Below are 24,151 nucleotides of genomic sequence, written 5' to 3'. Positions count from 1 at the left end.
GGCAGCTGTTAACTAGAAATCCTGCCGAAATTCGGCGGGCGCGATCGAACGATTGCGTAACCGGCGACCGATGCTCGAAAGCGGGATCGATGGCGATTTCCTGTGTAACACGCGAGCCATTAAATCGCGGGGATAATGGAAATTTCACTTCCCCGAAAGTGTTCCTACCGGTTTTAAGAAAAACTACCTCACACCGCACCACGCGCACCTTTCTCCGCGGAGCCATTTACGGTCGTGGCTCCGATCGCTGAATCGACGAGATTCTCTCGCCTTTTTCATCGCGAATCTGACCTTAGCAGTTATTTTGCACCGCTTCTGCGACATTTTCGTTTCGTCGACGGCATAACTTTGTACATCGAACGACTGTAGCCCGCAAAGGTTCGCGATCGATCGTAGGAAGCGGAAAGGTTCGCGACGAAGGCGGCGATATTTCAAAGGGTTGCCGATGATTCCTGGTCACCAGCTGCTGGTGACCAGGAAGCAATCCCCAAGAGATACGTTCGTTAACGAACGGGAACAAAAATTCTCGTTTCACCGACAGAGCAAATTCAGGAATCGTCGTCGCATTTGAAATATTTGCATCGACCCACGATCTCGTCCCACGGTATGTTCGTTCACCCTGAACTTTTCAAGATGGAAGCACCGCTTTTTGCGAATTCGTGAATTCATCCGACGAAGCAATAATTTGACCGTCTTGTCGGAGATCGAACGAAGGTATAATTCGACGAAACATGAAATGTTCCGTGTGCTTCGAAATCAAACGGTAAGTCCACCGATCGAGAACGGACTTGGGACGAGGTGTAGGAGTAGACGCGGGAGGAGGAAAGCGTGTCGTAATAGAAACGAGGCATACGCGATACTCGATTCCAGCTACGAGACTTAAATTTCAGAAGTGTAACGACGCGGAGCTTTCGAAACCCCATTTTTCCGCGAGAAAATTGGTATCGGGTCGCCCCCCTATACCACGTTCATGATAGTACGATCAACCCTAATTGGGGTAAATTGGGGTGCACGGCGGAAAAACGCTGAAATTGTTGGCCAGGATCGACTGCCGGTAATTTGGCCAACAGTTTGAGCGTTTCGCCACTGCTGCAACGCCCGATCGGCGTTGCTCAAGCGGCAGTGGTACGAATCGATAATAAGTCGGAGAGCGAAAATTTGCAGGCGTCCGACTTTTCGTCGACTTCTACTACCGAACAGAATTGGAGGTGTCCGAACGTTGTTCCGGAAAAGCTTGATATTCAGGGCGCGACTCTGTTGCGGCAGCCAATAAAAAAGGATTTATATCGACCGTTTTATTTATTCGTCTCTCATTGGATACAGAGCAATTTCAGTATAGAATTTTAATTACAATACCCGACATTATTTTATAAAAGTAAATACAATTATATCGTTAACAATAATAATGCGCGTAAATCGATTAACACACGCTCCGAACATTGGCTAAAGCGTTCACGATTCACCGGTAATAGTAGGAATAAATACAGATATTACGCTCGCTTATGGCTAAATTCGTGTTTAATTACAAACGAAGCCGATCGCGAACGGTTCTTCGTCCCGGGGCTTATGTACAATTAGACGCTCGAACCGAATGATTCGTCCGTCGTGAAACGATTCGTGGTCGCGAGCACGACGTTCGCAGAGAGGAGATCGATTCTTGGATCGTGGATCGATGGAGATCCTCGAACAGCGTACCGTATCCTAGAATTCCTCGCGCGTTTGTCTCGTTTACGCGTTGAACGAAGATGTCGGGACGAGCGACGAGCGACGAGCGACGAGCGACGAACGATATTCGAAATCGACCTAAGACCGTTGCTCGAAACGATATACCAAGCCTGGAAAATCGAATGTCATCGACCGAATCGCTTCGATTCGCGTTAAGATGGTTCCTCGGTCGGTCAACGAAGTTCGGAAATTCGCAAAATCCGCAGTTTCGCGGGTCGACCGCGACAAACGGTAGAGACGGAGCCGAGGACCGTTGTACGCGGAGCCTCGGAATTCTAACGTGGAAGGTCGGAATCGGGGATCGAGTCGGGCGAAACTGTTCCCGAGTGGATCGATACGCCGAGATTATCCGAGATCGATTCTCGAGCCTCGATTTGCCGGTTTGCGAACTTACGAGCTTCCTGACTCGATCCGCTGTTGCGCGCGTAACGCGAACATCGAGAACGGCGAAGCGAAAATCGGCAAGCGAGAAGCGGGAAGCGAAAAGCGAAAAGAAGACTGGACACATTTGGAAAGATCGTGTTCCCTCCTCGCTCCTATCGACAAATCTTAAAATCGCTCGCAAGGAATTCCGTGGGTAGCCGATCGGATCGCCGGCGCCTGTCGCGGTTTCACCGCGATAGCAGGCTCGATCGCGGTTTCTCTCCTCAATCGTTGATCGTTGCTGATCTACAAATGCGATCGAGGTATTTACAATGAGTTGCGTCTAACGAATGCAAATGGTGAGATCGCGATTGAGTTGGTGCGCGTTCGATCAACGAGACTTTTCGCTTTTTTTTCTCGTTAGTTCGTCGATGTCCTACGTTTCTGTTTTTTTTTTTTGTTCGTCTAGACCTAGATCGATGGATCGTTGCAGGGCGCGAGATTCTTCCTTTCGCTAGATCCATTCTGTTCCATTCGATTTCGGACACTCGTGAAAACTCGCGCGCACGATTTGTCGTTAAGGCACTTTGAGAATCGGCGTTGCAAATGCACGGCCGATCGTGAGCCCGTTCGACCCGTTCAACCCGTTCGACTCGTTCGATTCGACCACCGAGATCGGAGAACAGATTCGCACCGACCGAATATGCTTCGGATCGTGGGGAGACCGATCCGACCGATCCGATCGATTCGTCGACCTATCCGTTGCCTGACACGGAACGCGGAGCGAGCCGAATCGAATTAGCCCGAGCAGAGAAAGCACCGGGGGAACCGAGATGGTTCCCTCTGCTCCCGACGGAGCGGAGTAACCGTCGATCGCGGTTGATCGGACGATGGAACGGAATCGGGTGTATCCCGACGCTGGGCAAGCGGTTGGAACAAGAGGGAACGAGACGGAGCCGGACCGAACCGGTCGAATCGGTGATCACGATCGATAGAAGACTTCCGTCGCCAAAAGAACAACCGCATCAAGAGCGGCGAGTGCGTTCGAACTTTTTTCTACAATCTCGATCATCGTCGATCAACCATCTCCAGGGACCCCGAAATTTCTCATCGGAACGACTGCCGAAAGGAAGAATAATCGTTTCTCTCGCAACAAACGACAGCCCGACCCGTAGTACATACATATATGCATGTATATACGAATCATATTTTCAAATTCGAAACAGATCCAACCCGTTTCCTAAATCGGTAACTCGATCTTCGTTTCTTTTCTATCGGATCTCTCTTTCTAACACCCCCACCCCCACCCCCCCCTCTCTCTCTCTCTCTCTCTCACACACAAACACGCTCTCCTCTATGCATCTATCTATCTATGTACGTATCTGTCTATCTATCTATCTAGCTACCTCACTCTCGCGTTCTCTCTATAATATATATATGTATACGTAATATACGTACGCAGTATACGTATATACATATATATGTGTCTCCCGCTCTCTGCGATCGTCACCTGAATCAGCGAACCCCGCGTCTCCATTTATATATATGTGCAATTATAATTATAGCTTTTTTTAAAGAGATAGAAAACTCGCTTTTTAATATGTTTTTTACCGATATAAATGGTCAAGGCGTGTGCGTGCGTGTTCTTTGTGTCTGTTGTGTCAGTGTTTAGTGTACGTGCGAACCTGTGTACTCGTGTGATATCGTTTACATTTGTTCACGTATGTATTTAATGTACAAGCGATTTATATAAACAGGAACGATAACGCTAGAGGTATTATTATTCTTAATTCTCCTCTCTTTATCTTGTCGTTTATCGATATCGTTATAATTATCGTCATTACTATTATCATTATTATTGTTATTATTATTATTATTATTATTATTATTATCATTTATTATTATTATTATTATTATTATTATTATTATTATGGTTGCTATTATCGTTACAATTACTAAAATTATTATTGTTGTTATTGTTGTTGTTACCGCTATCATTACCATAATTATTATTATAATTATTGTTATCAGTAATGATACGCCCGGGTATCTTCGAGAAGATTTTCCTGCTGTTTATCTCGCCAACAAAGATCGTTATCGCTATCGTTACCGTTACCGTTATCTTTATCGTCAGCAATATCGTTAGCATTGCCATTATTATTACCATTATCGTTATCATTGCCATTGTCATTGCTATTGCCATTGCCATTGCCATTGCCATTGCCATTGCCATTGCCATTGCCATTGCCATTCCCACGACCATTACCATCGGCATAACCATTAGCAATTAATATTAGCAGTACCATTAGCATTATTATTACCGTTACCATTACTATTACCATTATCATTACTATAAGCATTATCGTTATCATTAGCCTTATCGTCACTGTTATCATAATCATTACCATTACCATTACCACTGCAATTATGATTATCATTATTTTTATCATTTTTATCGGGTCATTATGGTTATTATAATTTTCATTATTTAATTGTTCTTGTTATTTTAGAATATTAGCGAGGATACAAAGTCACTGACTTGGACGACGACTGACCGAATATAAAAACGGAACGAAGGAAGGATTAAATCGTGGATCGAATATTTCAATCGAATTATCCTATTCTATATACTTGATCGGTCGATCGCTCGTGTCTTCTTCTTTGTGTTCGCTGTTCGCATTATTCTTCTCTTCGCTTCTCTCCCCACTGTCACTCTTTTCCCATTAATTTCTTTGTCTCGCATCAAGAGAGAATAAACTTAATACTAGGACCACTTGCGGCCTTTCGAATCGGCTGCGACGTTTTGCTTGTTCATTTATTTTGTTCTCCTTGCTTTCTCTCGTTTCCTTCTCGATGCAACCGTTTTCGTGGTGTTCCCGCACTATTATTATTACTATTATTATTATTATTATTATTATTATTGTTGTTGTTGTTATTATTATTATTATTATTACATCGTTATCATCGTTAGCTCTTAAGTTGGTCGCAATTATACTTTTTATACTTTATACTTTATACTTTATACTTTTTATACTTTATACTTTATACTTTATACTTTTTATACTTTATACTTTATACTTTATACTTTATACTTTATACTTTATACTTTATACTTTATACTTTATACTTTATACTTTATACTTTATACTTTATACTTTATACTTTATACTTTATACTTTATACTTTATACTTTATACTTTATACTTTATACTTTATACTTTATACTTTATACCTTATATCTTATATCTTATATCTTATACCTTATACCTTATACCTTATACCTTATACCTTATACCTTATACCTTATACCTTATACCTTATACCTTATACCTTATACCTTATACCTTATACCTTATATCTTATATCTTATATCTTATATCTTATATCTTATATCTTATACCATATACTTTATACTTTATACTTTATACTTTATACTTTATACTTTATACTTTATACTTTATACTTTATACTTTATATTTTATATTTTATACTTTATTTTTTATACTGTTTACTTTATACTTTATACTTTATGCTTTATGCTTTATGCTTTATGCTTTATGCTTTATGCTTTATGCTTTATGTTTTATGCTGTATGCTGTATGCTGTATGCTTTATGCTTTATGCTTTATGCTTTATGCTTTATGCTTTATGCTTTATGCTTTATGCTTTATGCTTTATGCTTTATGCTTTATGCTTTATGCTTTATGCTTTATGCTTTATGCTTTATGCTTTATGCTTTATGCTTTATGCTTTATGCTTTATGCTTTATGCTTTATGCTTTATGCTTTATGCTTTATGCTTTATACTGTATACTTTTTATTATCGGTATCGTTAATATTACCCCTTTTATATTATGCAATAAAGTGGGTGATGCTTGTATAATACAGTCCTTGAGCTCGTTGAAGGCTTTAAGGAGTCTTGCATTCTTTTCTTTTTCTTTCTTCACGAATCTAGAAGAAAATTGTTCAAGCACTCGCAATCCTTTCACTCTCGCACTTGTTCTTTCTTTTAGAAAAACGAAGTGGTAGTAAACAATAGTAACAATTGGTAGCGGTAGTACTGGTAGTAGCAATAACAGTAGAAACAGTAGTAGTAGCAGTAGTAGTAAGAGAAGATGTAGAAGAAATTGTATTAATAATAATAGTAGTAGTAGTAGTAATATTAGTAATTGTAGTCGTAGCAGTAGTAGTAGTCGTAGTAGTAGTAGTAGTAGTAGTAGTAAGAGTAGTATGTTAGCAGTAATAGGAGATGTAGAAGTAATTGTATTAATAATAATAGTCACGATAGTAGATCTAGAAGTAGATATAGAAATAGTCTGTGTTAATAGTAACGGTAATCATAGTATTAGTGATAATAGTAGTAGTAACAATAGTAGGATTAGTAGTAGTAATACAACCCCTGGCAAAAACATTTTCGATCGTAAAGATTATAGATCGACAGAAAATTCACAAAGAACGATCGCGTTTTAGAGTTATAGTTATTAATACGTGGAGAAAGGATTCCACCTTTTACCGCCGAAGCGACTCGAACGAAAAACATTTCGGACGGTGGATAAGTGAGACAGGTGTGTGCAGTAATATCATCGTATAAGTTGTATTCGTACGATTTCAAAGGAAGAGTAATCGTACATAACCGCAAGAAAAATGATCGTCCTCGTGCAACAAGTAGAAGAGACGATAGAAACTCTCTAAAATCGATCGAACGAAGAACAAGAAGAAACGTTCCAAGCGGCGCGAGAAAAGACAGCGAGAAAACTGTTAGTATTATACACTGAAACGCGAACGCAAAAACATATGTTAATAGTTTAGGAGATTTGACGGTTCCGAGCACAGAGCGGAGTAGTTTCGAGATGACTAATTAGGGCGGAATCGTATTAAAAATCAAAACATTAAACCAAAAACTAAAGAGGAAATTCGGCAAGCGATAAAATTGTCATGGAAAGAAATTTCAGCTGGGGATTGTGAAAACTTGATAAGATCGACAATGCCCCGACGTATTAAAAGTGCCATACGAGCACGTGGTAATGCAACAAAATATTAATTAACTTTTTTCCAACGTTTGTACCGATCAGAAACTTTTTTCCACATAACATTTCCTTTTCTCTCTAGTTTCTTTTTGATAATAAATGAAAGATTGCGTTATTTTGTATTTATGTACTTTATTTAAATCCCACCTACGTTCCCCATTCGCCTTACCTGGATATAAGAACATTTAATAACTCTAACACACGAATATTCTTTGTAAATTCTGTATTGGTGTATATTATCAGAAACTTGTTGCCAGGGGTTTGTTAGAAGTAGCAGTAATAGTAGTATAGCAGTAATAATACTAGTAGTAGTAGTAGTAGTAGTGTAGTAGTAGTAGTGTAGTAGTAGTAGGAGTAGGAGTAGTAGTAGTAATAATAGTAGTAATAGAAATAGAAGTAGTCTGTATTAATACTAATAGTAGTAATAGTAATCATAGTGTTAGTAGTAATAGTGGTAAGAGCAATAGAAACAGTAGTAGTAGTAATAGTAGCAAGTGTAATAGAAACAGTAGTGGTAGTAATAATAGCAAGTGTAATAAAAACAGTATAGTCGTAGTAATAGTAGTAGTAATAGTAATTAGAGTAATAGAAACAGTAGTAGTAGTAGTAGTAGTAGTAGTAGTAGTAGTAATAGTAGTGGTAGTAGTTGTAGTAGTAGTAATAGTAGTGGTAGTAGTTGTAGTAGTAGTAGTAGTAGTAGTAGTAGTAATAGTAGTGGTAGTAGTTGTAGTTGTAGTAATAGTAGTGGTAGTAGTTGTAGTAGTAGTAGTAGTAGTAGTAGTAGTAGTAGTAGTAGTAGTAGTAGTAGTAGAAGTAATAGTAGTAATAGTAGTAGTAGTAGCAGTAATAGTAGTAGTAGTAGTAGTAGAAGTAATAGTAGTAATAGTAGTAGTAGTAGCAGTAGTAGTAGTAGTAGTAGTAGTAGTAGTAGTAGTAGTAGTAGTAGTAGTAGTAGTAGTAGTAGTAGTAATAGTAGTAGTAGTAGTAGTAGTAGTAGTAGTAGTAGTAGTAGTAGTTGTTGTAGTAGTTGTAGTAGTTGTAGTAGTGGTAATAGTAGTAGTAGTAGTGGTAGTAGTAGTAGTAGTAGTAGTAGTAGTAGTAGTAGTAGTAGTAGTAGTAATAGTAGTGGTAGTAGTAGTATAGTACTAATAATTGTAGTAAGAGTAATCGAAAGAGTAGTAGTAGTAGTAGTAATAGTATTAACCGTAGCAGTAGAGATAAGAAGAGATAGTAAGAAGTGAAAGAAGTGATAGTCGATGGTAGTTGCAATAGTATAGTAGAAGACTATATAGAAAAGAGGAAGAAAATGAAAGAAAAGAAGTAGAAGAATAAGAAGTAGATGTAGAAATAGTAGAAGATGATAAAGAACAGCAGCCCCTTAAAGATACTAGAAATACGCTCGCTTAAATGTCATTTAAACATTACTTTGGACGCAATTAATTTCTTATTATTCGTTTTTTCATGGTTTTTTGGCTAGATTGAACGGCGGAGAGTCGGCTAAATACTATATTTCCTTACTTCCTTCTATCTTTCTCTCTCTTTCTCTCTCTCTCTCTCTCTCTCTCTCTCTCTCGCTCGCTCGCTCGCTCGCTTTCTTGCAAACAGACACACGCACTCACCAACGTCGCGCATTCTTTCATCAGATTTTGGATGATCGATGAAATCGATCTTTCCGTCATTTTCTCGCGGACAAATTTTGTCGAACAGCGCATCAGCTGTTTGGCCGTCATGCCATCCCTCCTTCCGCCTTTCGTCCTCGATATCGTTTCTTTCCAATTCGCTCTTTTGCTCTAGCATTTTTACCATTTTCATTCTTTCTCACTTTCGTTCGTTCGCTCGCTTCCTCTCTTCCGCATGTTTGTTCGAGTACTCTTACGTTTTATCGTTAGTTTGCTAGTTAAATTTAGTAGTAACGCGATAGTACTTTAATAAGGCCCAGTAAGGCTACGTGGGTGAACGAACGATCCCACAGAAATTTCATATACGTTTCTCGCTTTTCTTAAAACTGGCGCGGTTCCTTTTACGGTCGTGATGCGTCTAGTCGCGTTCCGTCGCCGTATCGTCTCGTCCGATTCGAGTTCGCTTTCGAACGTGCTACCGACAATGAGCTAGTCCACGATGAATCGTAGCGTCGTCGAACGAGCGATTTTGATATCGGCTGCTCTGTTCGGTCCCCCTCGGATAGCCCTATCGGCCCTAAGCTCTCTACAAACTAGCAACGAAACTCTGCTCGTTGAAAACGACGAGAGCCGTCGCGGTTCGCTCGTTCGATCAACAACGGCAGCACGCTCGTTCCGACGACGAAACTCGAAAACCAAATGAACACGGAAAAATGAAGGGAATTGTCGGCCCGATAGCTTCGAAACCTTCTCCAAGAGACCACTACCGAGATCGATTATTGTCACGTTGTATTGTTCGTTATACGGAATTTCAACGATCTCCGATCGCGAACTCCGTCGCGGCGATCTTGTTTTCCGTTCGCGTATCCGACGAGCTCGACGGGGTGAAATCTATCGAATCGCGACTACGATTTCATAGGGGACATACGTGCGCGCGTATCTCGAAGAATTCTCCTAGAATAGTTCTTCCGTGCGTGCGGACTCGTAGAGCGGTAGAGCCGTATCTGTGTAAGCTCGTGTGTACGTATTTGCGCGAGCGTCCGTTCGCCGCGTCGCGTACTTCGAACGAAGCGCGATTTACGGAACGTTCCTAAGACTATGGTTTCCGGTAAGAACGAATCGAAACAAGTATGTAGACTCGAGAGGTATGGTAGAGGAAGATACGAGATACAAGTTACATACGATACACGATACACGGTACGAAGAAGAAACGAGAAAGGAAAACTAGATACGGAGAGACTCTATCGTAACGATCCTATACGCTCGATAGAAAAAGATGCATCGCCGATGGCAGTTTGTGTATGCGTGCTTGCGTGCGCGAGTGCTTGCGCCGCGTCTATGTGTGTGTTTTAATCGCGTTCGAGTCGCCACAGTCGACACAGACAACGTGGAAAAGTATTCGAGAAACATGTACACGCATGCTAGGTCCCTGACAACCTTTTACAATCGCATACGCTTCCTCGACTAATTCTTTAACAATATTAATAACAATACTAATAATAATAATAATAATAATAATAATAATAATAATAATAATAATAATAATAATAACGATGATAACGGCGATGGTAAAAATATTAACAATAATAATAATAATAATAATGATGATGGCGGTGACGATGATGTTGGTAATGATGATGATGATAATGGGGTGATTATGATTATGACTATGACTATGACTATGACTATGGTTATGACTATGATTATGATTATGATTATGATTCTGACGACGACGACGACGATGACGACGACGACGATGACGATAACGGTGATGGTGATGGTATTGATGATGATGATGATGATGATAAATATAATAAAGAGAAGAAAAAGAGAAAGAAGAATAACGAGATAGTCGTGGACGCGCGACCCACCCCGCGACTCGGCGCGTTTCAAAGTGTTCATTCATTCCTCGTGTCAATATTTCGATTTTGTTTAAATTCATATTCGTATTCGTAATCGTATTCATATTCGTACGCGCACATACAGATCCACGTGTAGTACGTATAGCATAGAAATGTATATGCGTGTAAAGCACTTAACAGTATAGTAGCTCGCTTGTCCTTTTTTGCTAAATCGTTTACTCGATACTTTCATACGTTCCGCGTAAAAAACAAGGCAATCGGATTGAGTGTTTCTTTTTTTTTTGTTCTTCCTATCGTTTACATCTTAAAGTTTAACCACACACCCACGCTTAAGTATCTCCTACTCGGCACGAATCACCTCGTATGTTCTTTGTATCGTCGTATATAGAATATATACATAATAAATATGTGAAATCACTTTCTCTCTTTCTTTTACTTTCAGTAGTTTTTTTACTTTCATCGTTGAACATCGCGTACTCCCCCCGTAACGCGCGCAATTAATAAGAAAAGACTAAGCTCTTGGTAAGAATTTCGATTGATTCCTGCGCGCATCTTTGCTACCTTTCCTTCGATACAATTTACTAACCGCGTAGAAACCAACTTTATAGTTATATACCTATCGCTATTATATTAAATTTAATATTTCGTAAAAGATGCTTATACCTTAACCGATCGAGGTTTCCCTTTGATTCCCACTGTATCTCACATCTGTTTCCACGCTGTACCATCCTCTTCGTCCCTTTCATTCCATTCTCTCTCTCTCTCTCTCTCTCTCTCGCCTTTTCTGTTTCTGCCTATACTCGCTTTCGCGCATTCGTCGCTCCGAGTCGCATCAACGTTCAAGTGTAATTCAATTTTACTATACTATCTAGAAACCTCGTTGGGTAAACTCTTTCCTGGCAGTCCGACTGCGAGCGTATCTCGTTCACTCTTATTCTCTTACTCTTTCTCTCTCTCTCGCGCGCGCGCGCTCTCTCCCTCTTTCTCTCGGTCTCTCTTTTTCTCTTTCTCTTTCTCTTCCTGGCGCGCACGCATGCATACAGACACAAATACAGCAACAGGCAAACATACGTTGACCCTAGTTTTCGCTAGCGATTGCGAATACAGTCGTCGGCGAATCTAGCTGCGCCTAAAACCGACGATCGGTTCGCAGGATCGGCTCGCACCATCGTTTGCTGGGCGTTCCTCGTTCGCTAGGAAATCCTCGGGACCCCGCGGTCGCTGGGAAATTCCGATCTTTCTCTAATTTGTAAGAACAAATTGCTTGGACCTGGTTCGAGGACGTTCGGGGATACATTTTTGTCTGGCCGTGTTTCCGATGGGTTCACGGACGAACTCGGAACGCGTCCGTAAAGCTACCAACGAATCTAAGTCGGACCGCGTCCAGGCTCGTCTGGAACGTATCCAACGTCACGCTAGACGGACTTCGATCAAAAAGATCGTCGTCTACGCCCGATCCCCCCTACTCTCCGTCGCCCTCTCTTTTAATCTCCCTTCCTCCCCGTTTTCTCGTCTCCCCCGCCCTCTCTCCCGCTCTCTATCTATCTATCTATCTATCTGTCTCTATCTCTATCTCCCTCCCGTGCCCGCTTTTCGTTCCTGCTCGTCCGTATAAATTGTTTCTAATAGATTCGCGAACCATCTCGACTTCGGCTGCAACCTCGGCAGAGGTTGTGACAGAGATGTATCTGTAAGAGATCGCAACGGGATCGAGATCGAGACCGAGACCGAGATCGAGATCGAGATCGAGATCGAGATCGAGATCGAGACCGAGATCGAGAACGGAACCGTCCTTGTCCGTTTCGCGCGGCTCGGAATTATCTCCGGACGGAAGCAACGACGCGACGTCACGGTCTCTTAAGGACAACCGCACTCGTCGACCACCATCTTCGGCAAATCCCTCTTGATGATGTTCGAGTCCGGACCGTAGTAGATCAACGACATCGGCGAGAACTTGAGGGGAGCGCAGCACGGCTGCATGCCCGCCAACCGATCCATCTTCCGGTACTCCTCGATCACGTGAGTGTAATAATTGAGGAACGTGTCCGGTGTCCTGTGCCCGGCAGCGCAGTCTCCTCTGCAGTAGTTCGCGTAGTACCTGGCGACCGAAACGCGTTCGAATGTAACACGGATTCGTTGTCGGCTCGTTGTCGGCTCGCCCGATCCAAGCTACGCCGGAGCGTGGAAAGATCGGTCGAGACCCCGACTTCGAGGTTGCTTCCTTACCCCTGAGGCGCGATTATCCAGTCGTCCCAGCCGAGCTGAGAAAAGTTCACGTAGAACCTCTGCTTGCAGCATTGGCCCTTGATCGCGCCGCTGCACTCGACCGCCCGTCTCCTCACGCGCTTCACCGCCGCCGGATCCGTCCGCACCACCAGGAACGGCCTGTCCGGATCCTCGGCACCTGAAACATCGTCGACGAATCGTAGAATCGAGGACCCTTGGCCCGATCTCGAATCGTTTACCTTTCGCGTTCAAGGAGGACTCGATCACGTGCGGCGAGTGTCCGTCGAACGTCGACACGTAGACGTGGGAACCGCACCCGGTGCAGTCGACCAGCAGCGTCAACTTGTCCCTCGTCGAATCTCCGCTCGCCGTGTACCAGCTGTTCACGACTCTGGTCACGTCGAACTTTAGCCAGCCGAGCTGACCGATGTTCACCCCCAGAGACGTTACCATCTCCAGGTGTTGCCCGAGTTCCTGAGATACCAAGCCGCGGTGTATTCGCCTCTGTTTCTCTCCGCTGCAAGGGTTTGTCCTACCTCTCTCTCTCTCTCTCTCTCTCGCTCGCTCTCTCTCTCTCTCTCTCTCTCTCTCCTCGCTCTATCCTTTCGTTCTCTTTTTTCTCTTCATCTAGAATCTACGCGTACCTGCTGGATACTACTCGAAGCTTCCCGATCGGCTGAAACCCGTCAACCGTAGTCGGTTATATTGGACAAATTGTTGGTGAGGCGGCTTAAGATCGCCGCACGTTTTAACGCGATTAAATTTATAGAAATCGTAAATCGGATGAAAGCGTCAAAGTCCCTTCTTCCCCCTTTCTATCCCCGTTGAAATTCGATCTCGCACGTTCGTGCCGGCTTTGGCAAATGCTTGGAAATAACACCCGGAGGAAAGGTAACGACTGTAACGAGGGAACAAAACGAGAGTCTCGCTTTTCGGGCTTCGGGCACGGATAGAGCGCGTTCACAGCTCCGAAAATCCGCGGGGAAGGTTGCCGAAGATGGTTTGGATCGATCGGCCGAGCAGCCGAGCAGCCGACACCGACGGGGTCGGCGGGTTCCAGCGACAGGTACATGTCCGTCTGTGCGTGGCCAGGCTGATGTCGACGATCGGTAAACGAGAGACGAGAGACCGGTGACGAGAGAGACGAGAGAGAGAGAGAGAGAGAGAGAGAGACGAGAGAGACGAGAGAGGGCCGAGGAATTTACCTTTCCACGCAGGTGCGTCGTGTTGCCGCAACGTACCCTGAATACCCATAGAGTGATGTTTCTTTGGTTGGTCTGCCCCGTACGGTGACGCTGATAGTGATGGGCGTGCCTGAACTCGACTCTCGCCCAGAGAGTAGCTCGCTTGATCCTGAGGGGTTCCAAGGCCGGTTCCCCGCTGGACATCGGGAACTCCAGCAACGGTTGCCCGTTCAGCGTTCGTCCTGCGTGCAGAACAACAAAGACAATGTAGTCGAATCGGCTCGATTCTATCGACGAACCGAACGGAGAGGCGGACAGGGATGCGGAAAGATGCGGTAGGATGCGGATAGAGGCGGTGGACGGAAAAAGAAACGGGGCAGCGGAGGGACAGTCGTGAAAACGCGCGATGCGTGAAATCGCGAGAGCTCGTTCCCGCGGTTTTCCTTTTCGTTCATCTCCGTTCCGTGGCTGCGGAACTTATCGATTTTTTGAATACCTTCCGCAAACCACTCCCCCGCGACCCATGTCGGTTCCCATGGCCCGTACTCTTGCCATCGGGCGGCCGCGCCGGTCCGCGCCGCGCCGCGCCGGGCCGAGCCAAGCCGAACCGTGTCCTCGCTACGCCCGCCTCGACCGCCTCGACCGCTCTTGTCGCCGATAAACCTATCGCGATCGTAACTTCCACGCGGCAAAGTTTGCGAGACACCCGATGACGAGGTTGCGGGACAACGTTTTTCCTCAGCTTCCGCTAAATCCGTGTGCCTCCGAGAAGGGCGAGAGACCGACGCGCGAGAGGGTGACGAGGCAGACGAGGGCGACGAGAACAAGAGCGGGATCGCTCTATCTCGTACGGCAGCCACCGCTTTCGCGGAAGATACGTGTACGATCTATTTGGGAAATTACCGAGAATACGATCGACGCCCGAGAGAATCGAGAGAACCGGGGGTATAGCAGGAAGGGGATTGCCGAGACGAGACTAGCCTGAAAAATTCAGCAAGACCGCCGTCGCGCATCCTTTTAATCGTCGATCCACGACCGGTCGATGGGCAAAAGCGAAACGGTAAAAAAGAGAAAAGACGGAAAAAAAAGAAGGAAAGCGGGACGAAGTGGGACGGGCCGCGAGGAAAGAGCTAGAGCCAGGAGCGATCGCAGCGGTCAGAGGGTGGATTTTTCGGTAGACGGGTCGTGTTCTTTTTGCTCCCGCTGTATCTCCACCGCGCCCACCCCTTCGACGTCGTCGCCGTCGTCGTTGTCGTCGTCGCCGTCGCCGTCGTCGTAGCCGTGTAGTGCAAACAGCCGAACGAAAAGAAAAAGACCCGGACTAGAGGCAGGGAGAACGAGCGAGATGGAGTCAACGGTGTAATGCACCGAGCGGTACATGCAACGGTAACGAGTGCAGGCGTGCGTACGTTCGTGCGCTCGTGCGTGCTCGCGTGCGTGCGTGCGTGGCTGCGTGCCTGCGAACGCGTGAATGTGTGTCTCAGGGGGCGGGGGTGCAACCTGCCTGGCGGCGTATTACGCGCGGACACGCGGGGGAGAGGGTGCCGCATACACCGAGCCGATCCCCGATGAAATACAACACGCGAGAGAAGGTAGATTTCTCTATCCGGCCGTCTCTCTCGCTCCACCGTTCCTCTCCGATCCTCCCTCTACCCCTCTCTCTCTTTCTCACCCTCGTTCTCGCTCGCGCAGGAGCGTAACAAGAGATACGTCGCGGCTATCGAGCAACGACGATGGCCAAACGGCGATGCGTGTCAGCGCGCGAATAGACGTGTGTGCACGCGTGTGTGTACGCGCGTGTGTCGCGGGACGGGTGGGGGGAGGGGCGCGACGGCGCGCGCGCGCGCGTACAAGCCGATCTATCCGCGAATGTCTTTGCTGTGGTGCGCGCCTGTGCGTTACATTGAAAGCAGGGCGGCTTCATCCCTTAACGGTTTGGTGAGTCACGGACCGGGAGTCGTCGGAGGGGCGGGGATAAGCATGGGGTGTCTGCCGCCCGTCTGCCTTCCGCTAACCACCCCCGCTCCTCTCTTTCTCCTTCGCTGCTCTCTCTCTCTCTCTCTCTCACACACACATACACACACACACACACACTCTCTTTCTCTCTCCTGCCGCTCCTCGCGCCCCTGTCTCGTCCCGCCCGTTACCTTCTTTTCTCTTGTGCAGCCAGCCTGCAAGCACCACCGACACCGACGCCGACACCGACACCGACTCCGACTCCGACTCCGACTCCGACTCAAACACCGACATCGACACCGACACCGACACCGGCATCGACACCGCCGGAGGCTCCCCTGCGAGAGTCAACGACGCCCACACCCCCGCTCTTGCTCTCGCCCGCTCCGCGCACGAGTCTCCTCGCCTAGCCGCGACGCGACGCGACACGACGCGGGCCGCCGCGACGCCAGCCGCGGAGAAATTCAACCCACCGGCCTCCCGGCAACGCGCTTAACCTTTTAAGTGCGGACCGACCGATATACACTGCTGCTCAAAAGTCGGGGATCGTCCGAGATGCGAGCTAGGCCAAGCTGGTACATCGCTTAGCGCCGAGAGAAAGAGAGATCGTCCTTCTCGCGACAACAGAGATCGCGAAGACGTCGGAAGCTAAAAGGATAGACGCGCGGCGTCCGACGATCCGGTCTTTGGAAAATTCGAAAGGAGGTGTCCTGGCTCCGGCCGTTCGTTCGAGGCACGCGTTTTCGCGGCGCCGAAATCGATGCGGAATTTCTTGGAGCCAGCGGCACAGGGGATTTTGGCGGCTACGCGAAGCAGGGAGGCGCGCGCGGAGGGAGGGTGGAATCGCGTTCGGCCGACCTCGACCCGGTTGCTTTTTTCGAGGGAAAAATGCAACGATGGAAAAATGAAACTGTGGTCGAGGGGCGGCCCCGCGGGTTGCCAAAACTCGTTAAACCGAGGAGAGGCTGTCTTTCCGTCGGTCGCGGACGAAGGGTAGTCTCGCGACTTTTGAGCGCCGTTGTAGCAGCCAAGCCCCGAGGCCCGGAGTTCGTCTTCGCACCCTCCTCTCGTGGCTCTCCGCAGGTTCTCTCTCGTGGCCTCTTGTGTCCACCTATCACCGTATTCACACCTCGTTCGTCGCTTCGCATCCGAGAGTTGCTCGCAGCGTGGCTGGAAGCGTCGTCTCGTGCTCCCTCTCGTTACGAACGCTCTTGCGAACTCGTTCAAAACGTTGCTGCTCGCGCGCGCACGGGGTGCTTCTTTCACGCGACGCGACAGCGGTTTCGTACGTTCCGTTGTTGTCTCGCTCGTCGTCGTCGCCGGAACAAATCGTTCGAGCGACTCGACTCGGGGAATTCTCGGTCCTCGGTTCCTCGGCTGCTCGGCTGCTCGGTTCCTCCTCGGTCTTGGGAGAGCGTGATCGATACGGGATCGTCCATCACGCGCCGCGCGCCGCGAGATTTTGGCTCGCGGATCAGGGAAAGCTGCCACGAGACTGGTCTCGGGGTCGCGGCGCTCGTTTCTCGGTGGCTCCGTGGCTCCGTGGCTCCGTGACTCCGTGGCTTCGTGTTTCAATAAGACCGTTGCGTTCCAGCCGAGCATTATAACTTACAAGTTATACCGAATTACTGCGAAATAACGAGGCCGGGGAGTTTCATCCAAAAAGAATGCAGCCTCTGCTTCCTCGCTCCTTCCTTCTCCGTTCCGCCGACGAAGCCGGTCGATCGTTTTCAGCTCCGGATCTCTCCTTTCTTTCCTCCCTAATTCCGGAGCGTCTCTAAAAATACTCGTTTGCTCGAACAAGATCGGCCACCGTCGTAGCGCGGAGCTGCAGGTAGACGAAAAGGGAGAGAGAGAGAGAGAGAGAGAGAGAGGGTGTCGAAGCGGAACGATCCACGTATTTAGTTTACGGGAACGAGTAGCAGAGAGCCCGGCCGGTGGCGAGGCCGGAGCGTGAGCGCCAGTAAATATTAAAGATTGCGGGATTCGTCGGGCCGAGGAGGCGGGCGACGGGCGACGCGCGACGGAAGACGGGAGGAGACGCGACGGACGCGGCCGACGCGAACAGGGCAAGCACCGTCTGTCGGTGCGGATTTCGACGACCGATAAATAAAATAGCTCCGAGAGGAGATACCCTCGATTCCGATGCTTCGGGAACGAACGCCCCGTAAAAAACAGGATCGATGGGACATTAATGCCGCACGGTTATGTCGTTCCACATGGCGAACTCTCGAATAACCGTACCGCGGGCGCTGTTCGACTCGCGCCCCCTGCGAATTCATCTTCTCGCGGCGAAGATACGTTCGACCACCCCTCCCTTCGCCACCCTTCGCCTCTCGTCGCCTCTCGTCGCCTCTTTTCGCCGCGGTCGCCGTTCGATCGGGTTGCATCGTTTACTGTCATTAATATCGCCGTTTCCTCATCGTTTCTCCCGTAGAACGCACCCCGAATTCCACATCGCCGAATATTCCAGTTCCGTCCCCGAGGAAGTTCTGCCGGGACTCGGAGGACCGTGCGACCGGATCAACCGCTAGCCGCTGCGCTCACGACGACCGAATCAAATTGAAAAGCGTTCCAACGACGGTCGAAACTAGGGCGGGGGTGAGAACCTTTGTCTTGCTCGTGGCATGGCGCGGCGTCGCCTATATGGAACATATGTGGACATCCACAATGGAGGAGGGTATAAAGCGTGGCTCCGGAAAGCTTTTCGTCCTTGGCACGTGATCGACAAAAAGTAATTCGGATTTTTAGCGGTGAAATATCTGTGACACAATTGCGACTAGAAGACGATGAAATCACCGCTCGCGGCGACATCTCGCGCGAACATTTATCTTTTCGGAATATCGCCCGCGATATTCCTTGCTCCCCTATTTCTTTCACCTTGTCCGCGCCTCTCCCTCTTTCTCTCCTCCGAACACGGAGAAACGGAGATAACGAAGAACGCGCGCGGAACCGAGGGACGCCTCGTAACTCGCCTTTACACGCCGTCGAAACGAGAGTATTTCGTAACGGGCAATTCGCGAAAACGTAAAGGTTGCCGCGAGAGACGCTCGTCGATGAACAAATACCGACAATTCGAGCGACAATTTAACGAGGACGGTAAACCGTCTTACCCTGCCTCGAGAAGTGCTCGAGCTGTTCAGCGTTTCGCTGGTTTAACGGCAAAAAGAATAAGCGAATCTCTGCGCCGCGTGTCCATTGGCGAACGCTGTTTTCGACTCCGGAGCTGCTCTCTCTCTCTCTCTCCCTCTCTCTTTTCGAGATTATGCCAGGCGAGATACCGTCGCGAAACCTTTGGCCACGGAAACGGGCCAGAGTTCTCCGCTGTCGGGGGACGTCGGCATGTCGGAACGTCGGCAAACGGTAAGCGGTAAACAAACCGAAGAAACAATTACCGCGAGAGACCGGACTCGGCTGTCCTCGGGCTCGTCCGAGTTCGGACTGCTCCCAATTAATCTGTTGCTCCCTCTCCTCTCGACGAAACAGCCTTTCTCTCTCTTCTCTTTCGACCCTTTGTCGCCGTCAATTTTTCCCGATAAAGAATTTCCGTCTCCGATGGAGACTCTCGTCTAGTCGCATCGGCCTTGGAACCGCGGAGGATCGCCGCGCCGTTCGACTTTCGACCGGCCCCCTTCTTTGCTGGGAGGTTCGAGGTCGGTACGCAACGCGTATCGTATCGTTGCGTAACGCGGCGTGGCTTGGCGTGGCGTGGCATCGCATCGGGCACTTTTGTCCCTTAGCGCCGCAATGCGACACCACCCTGCCGTCTGATCTGCCGTCCCCCGTCTCTTCTCACCTGTCTCGTTTTTCCTGTCGGGACAACATCATTTGGAAGGGTTGTTAGCGTCGTCGGCGGGCTTCGAGCGGACACTCTTTTGTTATTCCTACTCGGGTGTGCAACGTGCAACGCCGCTGCGACACGCGAGCTGTCTCTTTTTTCCTGGGATCTCTCCTCGTCCTCCTCCGCCTCCTCCTTCGTCTCTTCCTCGTACTCCGAGGGGACCGGATCCCCTTCCAGTAGTTGCAGCAGGTCGCAGCTCCTTTCTGGACGTCCGCGATGACAAGGATGCTTCGGCCTTCTAGACCTTTCTTTCGGAGCGGGTGCGAATCGATGCGATTCGATGGGATCGTTCGTGGGTGCTAAAACGTCCATAGATAACGGCGAGTAATTTGGAGCTGAGGAAATCTGGTCCTAGGATCGACCAACCTGAGAACCGAATCCGCTCGGCTAGTCAACGTTCTTCGATCGACAGGCGACAGGGCGAATCGAGTTTCGTGCAGTCGAGAGACTCTTTGGTTGCTCGAATGTATACTTAATAGACGCCGCGTCGTGCCGCTTCGCGACGTTCGCTTTTCGTCGGGCGAGCTCTCTTGCGAAGTCGAGGACCATTTTTCTGGTCGAGTGGTCTGTTTCGGGATCCGGCAGCATAAAGAACCCTTCTCTCTCTCTCTCTCTCTCTCTTTCTCTCTCTTCGCTCTTCGCTCTTCGCCCTTCGCTCTAGAGCCGTCTCTCGTCCGCGTTGCCAAAACGAAATTATCCGATAGCATTTCTCGAGAGTCCTCCCCGCCATCGGAAAGTGCCCCGTTCCGACAGCCGTCACACCCAGCGACACGCCGTGACTTTTCGATGCGAGCGCAGTTCTTTTCGGACAATTATTCGAACGTTTCGCTGGCGATGCGGACTAGCTCCGGCCGACCAATTATAATCTTTGGCCGGTGACTATCGATCTGGAACGCGAACGGGGCACGGTTTAACCCTCGACTGTCGCGCTGCTTTACTTCGCTGAATTTTCGAGTATTCCAGAACGGACGATAAAATTGAATCGGAAGAAATTATAATTACAATTCGAACGTTGCATATTCTATTTCAAAAGTAAAACTGGCGGACCATAATGACGCAACGACAACCGAGGATTGATAGAGAGCCGACATGGGACACGGGACTCGCGGGACACGCAACGGTATCGACGCGTCCCGCGACGTTGGCCAGCGGAATCTCCGAATAATTTCGAATCGTGAAATCCCAACGTCGATCGCCCCGAACACCTAATCCGATTCATCGATCGGCGATCTCGCGAACGGCGTGGTACGTTCAGGGGATTCGGGGGCGTGATCGCGGACGATTATTTCCTTCGCGCAGAAAGAATGTTGAGGCGAAACGCGAGAGACCTCGCGACGCTGCAAAATACATAGTAATGTTATACGGTCTAAAACGTGCAAACGAGGTAGAAGTATCAAACGAATCTCTAAAACTATGAGCGTTGACGCGAAGATACGGTTCAAGGAGTTCGATCGGCCATAAAGTATTCGACGAAACGTGGTATTTGGGACACCGGCAGCGTCGCGTCGTCTCTTTCTATCGGAATTCGTGCGTATTTGACCCGGGGTTCGACGTTGGCCTTCCTTTTTGGGTCAGGTTATTCCGAAGCAGCCGACGCGGTCCGCGCGTTTTAATCTTCCCCGGTTTAATCTGTCGAAGAGTTTGCCATTTGCCAGCTCGGCGACACGCGTACGCTCGGCGACGTTGAATCGCCGTATCACCGATTCGGCCCATTAGCATGGCCCCGGGGTGACGAGCGATCGACGAAACTGGCCCGGTTTCGGTCTGCTCGGGACCGAACCGAGGAAGAGACGGACGGAAAGTCGAGCCGTTGAATTAGAGAAGACCCGGAGCCGCGGCGACCTCCTTCGCGGCGCTGCGCACTCTATTTCATTTCGTTGCGTATTTTCCGGGGACGATATTTCGCCGAAATACTCTTCCTTCCTTCCTTCTCGGGTTCTTGTTTCTTTTTCCACGGATCGTCTCGTTACCAGGGTGATTTTACGTCCGCCTTGTTCGCCTTATTCGCCTTGTTCGAGGCTCGCAAAAAGGAACACCGTTTAGCATGCGATTCTCTGTTCTCTGAATCTCGGTTTAGGCGGCTTCGGGGAATTAGTTCCCGAAAGCGTCGCGACGCTTCTTCGATGCGATCGTACCGAACGACCGAAAAAATTGTCGAAGGGGTCTCCGTAGCCCTTCGATCGATTTCGTCCGATTTTCAAACTCGAATCACCACCTGCCGTTTCTCTTTCTTCGGACGACCCCCGACATATCCTCCCGTTCGACGGGCGGGCAAAGTCTATTTTCGGGGGACGGCTTCCTGCCGAATAGTTGCATCGGAAGCAAACGGTTCCGAGACGGGAAACAATTTCACGGGCGCGAGACTCGAAGAAAATCGTAGACTCGCAATTTTGTTAAAAAAAAAGAAGGCGGCATCGACCGTTGAGAAGTTCGGCGTCGCATCGCGTCGCGACGCCTCCGATCTGGTCGAGATAGAACGATAAACGTAGATTCGACGCGTCGTCCTCGTCGTCGACCTCGCCTACCTCTCCTCCCCCTTTCGTTCGAACGAAAGAAAATCTATCGCGAGAAATCTTATCGAAGACGAGGGGTGCGCGCTCGGAATTCTCGAATATATAGTTATGCAATGCCGCCGACTCGACGAAGACCGAACGGAACGGGAAAAAAAATGCTGGAACAGAGGAGGCAGTGTCTATCGGCGAGAAGAGACGAGACGAGATGGGACGAGAAGAGAAGAGACGAGGCGACGAGAGGGCCCGACCAGAGAAAGCTTTTACCTCGTTCGCAAACTGTTATCGCTGCGGCCGCGGACGAATAAACGAGAGAGCGAAAGGAGGAACTGGAAAAAGCTCGAATCGGCCCCCCTCGAGGAACCGGGATAACAAAGGTCTCGGGGGAAGGAATTCGACGCGGTCGGACTTCTCGGGAGATTGCGCCCTGCTCGATTCCGCCGAATCCCGACAAACAGGCCGGTCCCTAAACGCGACCCGAGCCTCTCGAAAGCCTCTGGAAAGCCTCTGGAAAGCCTCTGGAAAGCCTCTGGAAAGTCGTCCGAAAACAGCGTAAACGACGTAAACGACGATCGCAGCCGCAAATCCAATTTCGTCTTCGCGTTTCTCAATTCGATTACGATGCCGGAATACGCTGCTAGTCCGACCCCCAGTGTCCCTCCTCCGACCCTTTCCACTCTTTCCACCCTTTCTAGCAGGGCCGTCGCGCGTCGAGCGTCGCGTGGATATCGAATGACGACGACGTGTCACGCTCGCGATCTCGCCCTGTGAAAACAAGCGCATTAAAAACAACTTGCCGTACAAGCACGTCGTTTGAAAAGTCGGGAAGCAGCCTCGATCGTACGGGAAACGAACTTTCCGACGAGCACCTATTTATATTTATCCGACCAGCCAAAGTTCCGACGCGGAAACCGCGAGAGAAAGGGTTCACGGCGTCGCGAGTTCCTAACGAGGAATCATCGCGCGGCTGGAACAGTCGTCGAGACGCGACGCGACTCGTTATTACTTCGAAACGAAGAACGAAGCGAGGCGAAACGAAACGAAACGAAACGGAACGGAGCAGAACGGAACGGAACGGAACGAGTGCACAAGCTCGAGGAAGCTTTTATCTGGAATTCATTGGACGAGGCATAGCGTCGCGACCGAGGCAAAAGTCGAGTGTCGGGCACGACGGACTATCGATAAAACCGTTTAAAGTGATTACGCGACGAGGCCAGGGATGGGGCGGGACGAGGGGGAGAGGGCTGGCGACGAGAGAGACGAGAGAGAGTGAGAGAGAGAGAGAGAGCGAGAGAGACGAGGGAGAGGTAGAACGGTTCTCGTCGACACCGTCGCGCGGCAACTCCGTCACCGCCACCGTCACCATCGACGAACGTCGAGTCGAAACCGCTCGTCGCCAAGCTCCTTCCACGGTCGAAAGTCGAACCTCGCCGACCTCAGAGCGAATCTAATTACGCTGCGACACGTAAGCGACGTGTGACTCGATAGTGCCACGCCATGCCAGAGCCACAGCCACAGCCGGAGCCACAGCCAGAGCCACAGCCACAGTCCCGCGATATATCGCATCTTATAGGGCCGAGGCTATTGACCGTAATACGGTCAGTCAAATAAGAGGGTCAGATATAGCTGGTGCGGTAACCCTGATCCAGATCTATCGCCACGTGGTTGCCTAGATGGTCGCGCTTCGGCGCATCGGCGCATCGGCGTGTCGGAGATTCGGCGCTCCGATTTTTACCCTGGATCTCGATCGCCTTCGCGCGAGCGAAAAAGCTTCGACAAGCTGCCTCGGATTGCGATTAGATTTTGATTCGGCCTATTTTTTTTCGTACATCGAGACGA

General features: G+C 48.7%; 1 protein-coding gene across 1 annotated transcript in view; it reads right to left on the bottom strand.

The window, feature by feature from the left end:
* Positions 1–1,280: 1,280 nt before the first annotated feature.
* Positions 1,281–24,151, bottom strand: part of Actbeta (inhibin subunit beta) — a 35,465-nt gene continuing 12,594 nt past the window's right edge. Inside the window, exons 2-5 of the mRNA XM_033480038.2 lie at positions 14,027–14,247; positions 13,061–13,295; positions 12,822–12,999; positions 1,281–12,693 (exon numbers count right to left, since the gene is read on the bottom strand). Of these exons, the coding sequence (XP_033335929.2) occupies positions 12,453–12,693; positions 12,822–12,999; positions 13,061–13,295; positions 14,027–14,247 (875 nt within the window). The 3' untranslated portion in view covers positions 1,281–12,452. The remainder of the gene's footprint in view (positions 12,694–12,821; positions 13,000–13,060; positions 13,296–14,026; positions 14,248–24,151) is intronic.

The sequence above is a fragment of the Megalopta genalis genome, chromosome 11, assembly GCF_051020955.1.
Source record: "Megalopta genalis isolate 19385.01 chromosome 11, iyMegGena1_principal, whole genome shotgun sequence".
In the NCBI taxonomy this organism is placed as follows: domain Eukaryota; kingdom Metazoa; phylum Arthropoda; class Insecta; order Hymenoptera; family Halictidae; genus Megalopta; species Megalopta genalis.
The sequence above is the reverse complement of the archived record's forward strand: the minus strand, read 5'-3'. Positions and strand labels throughout refer to the sequence as shown.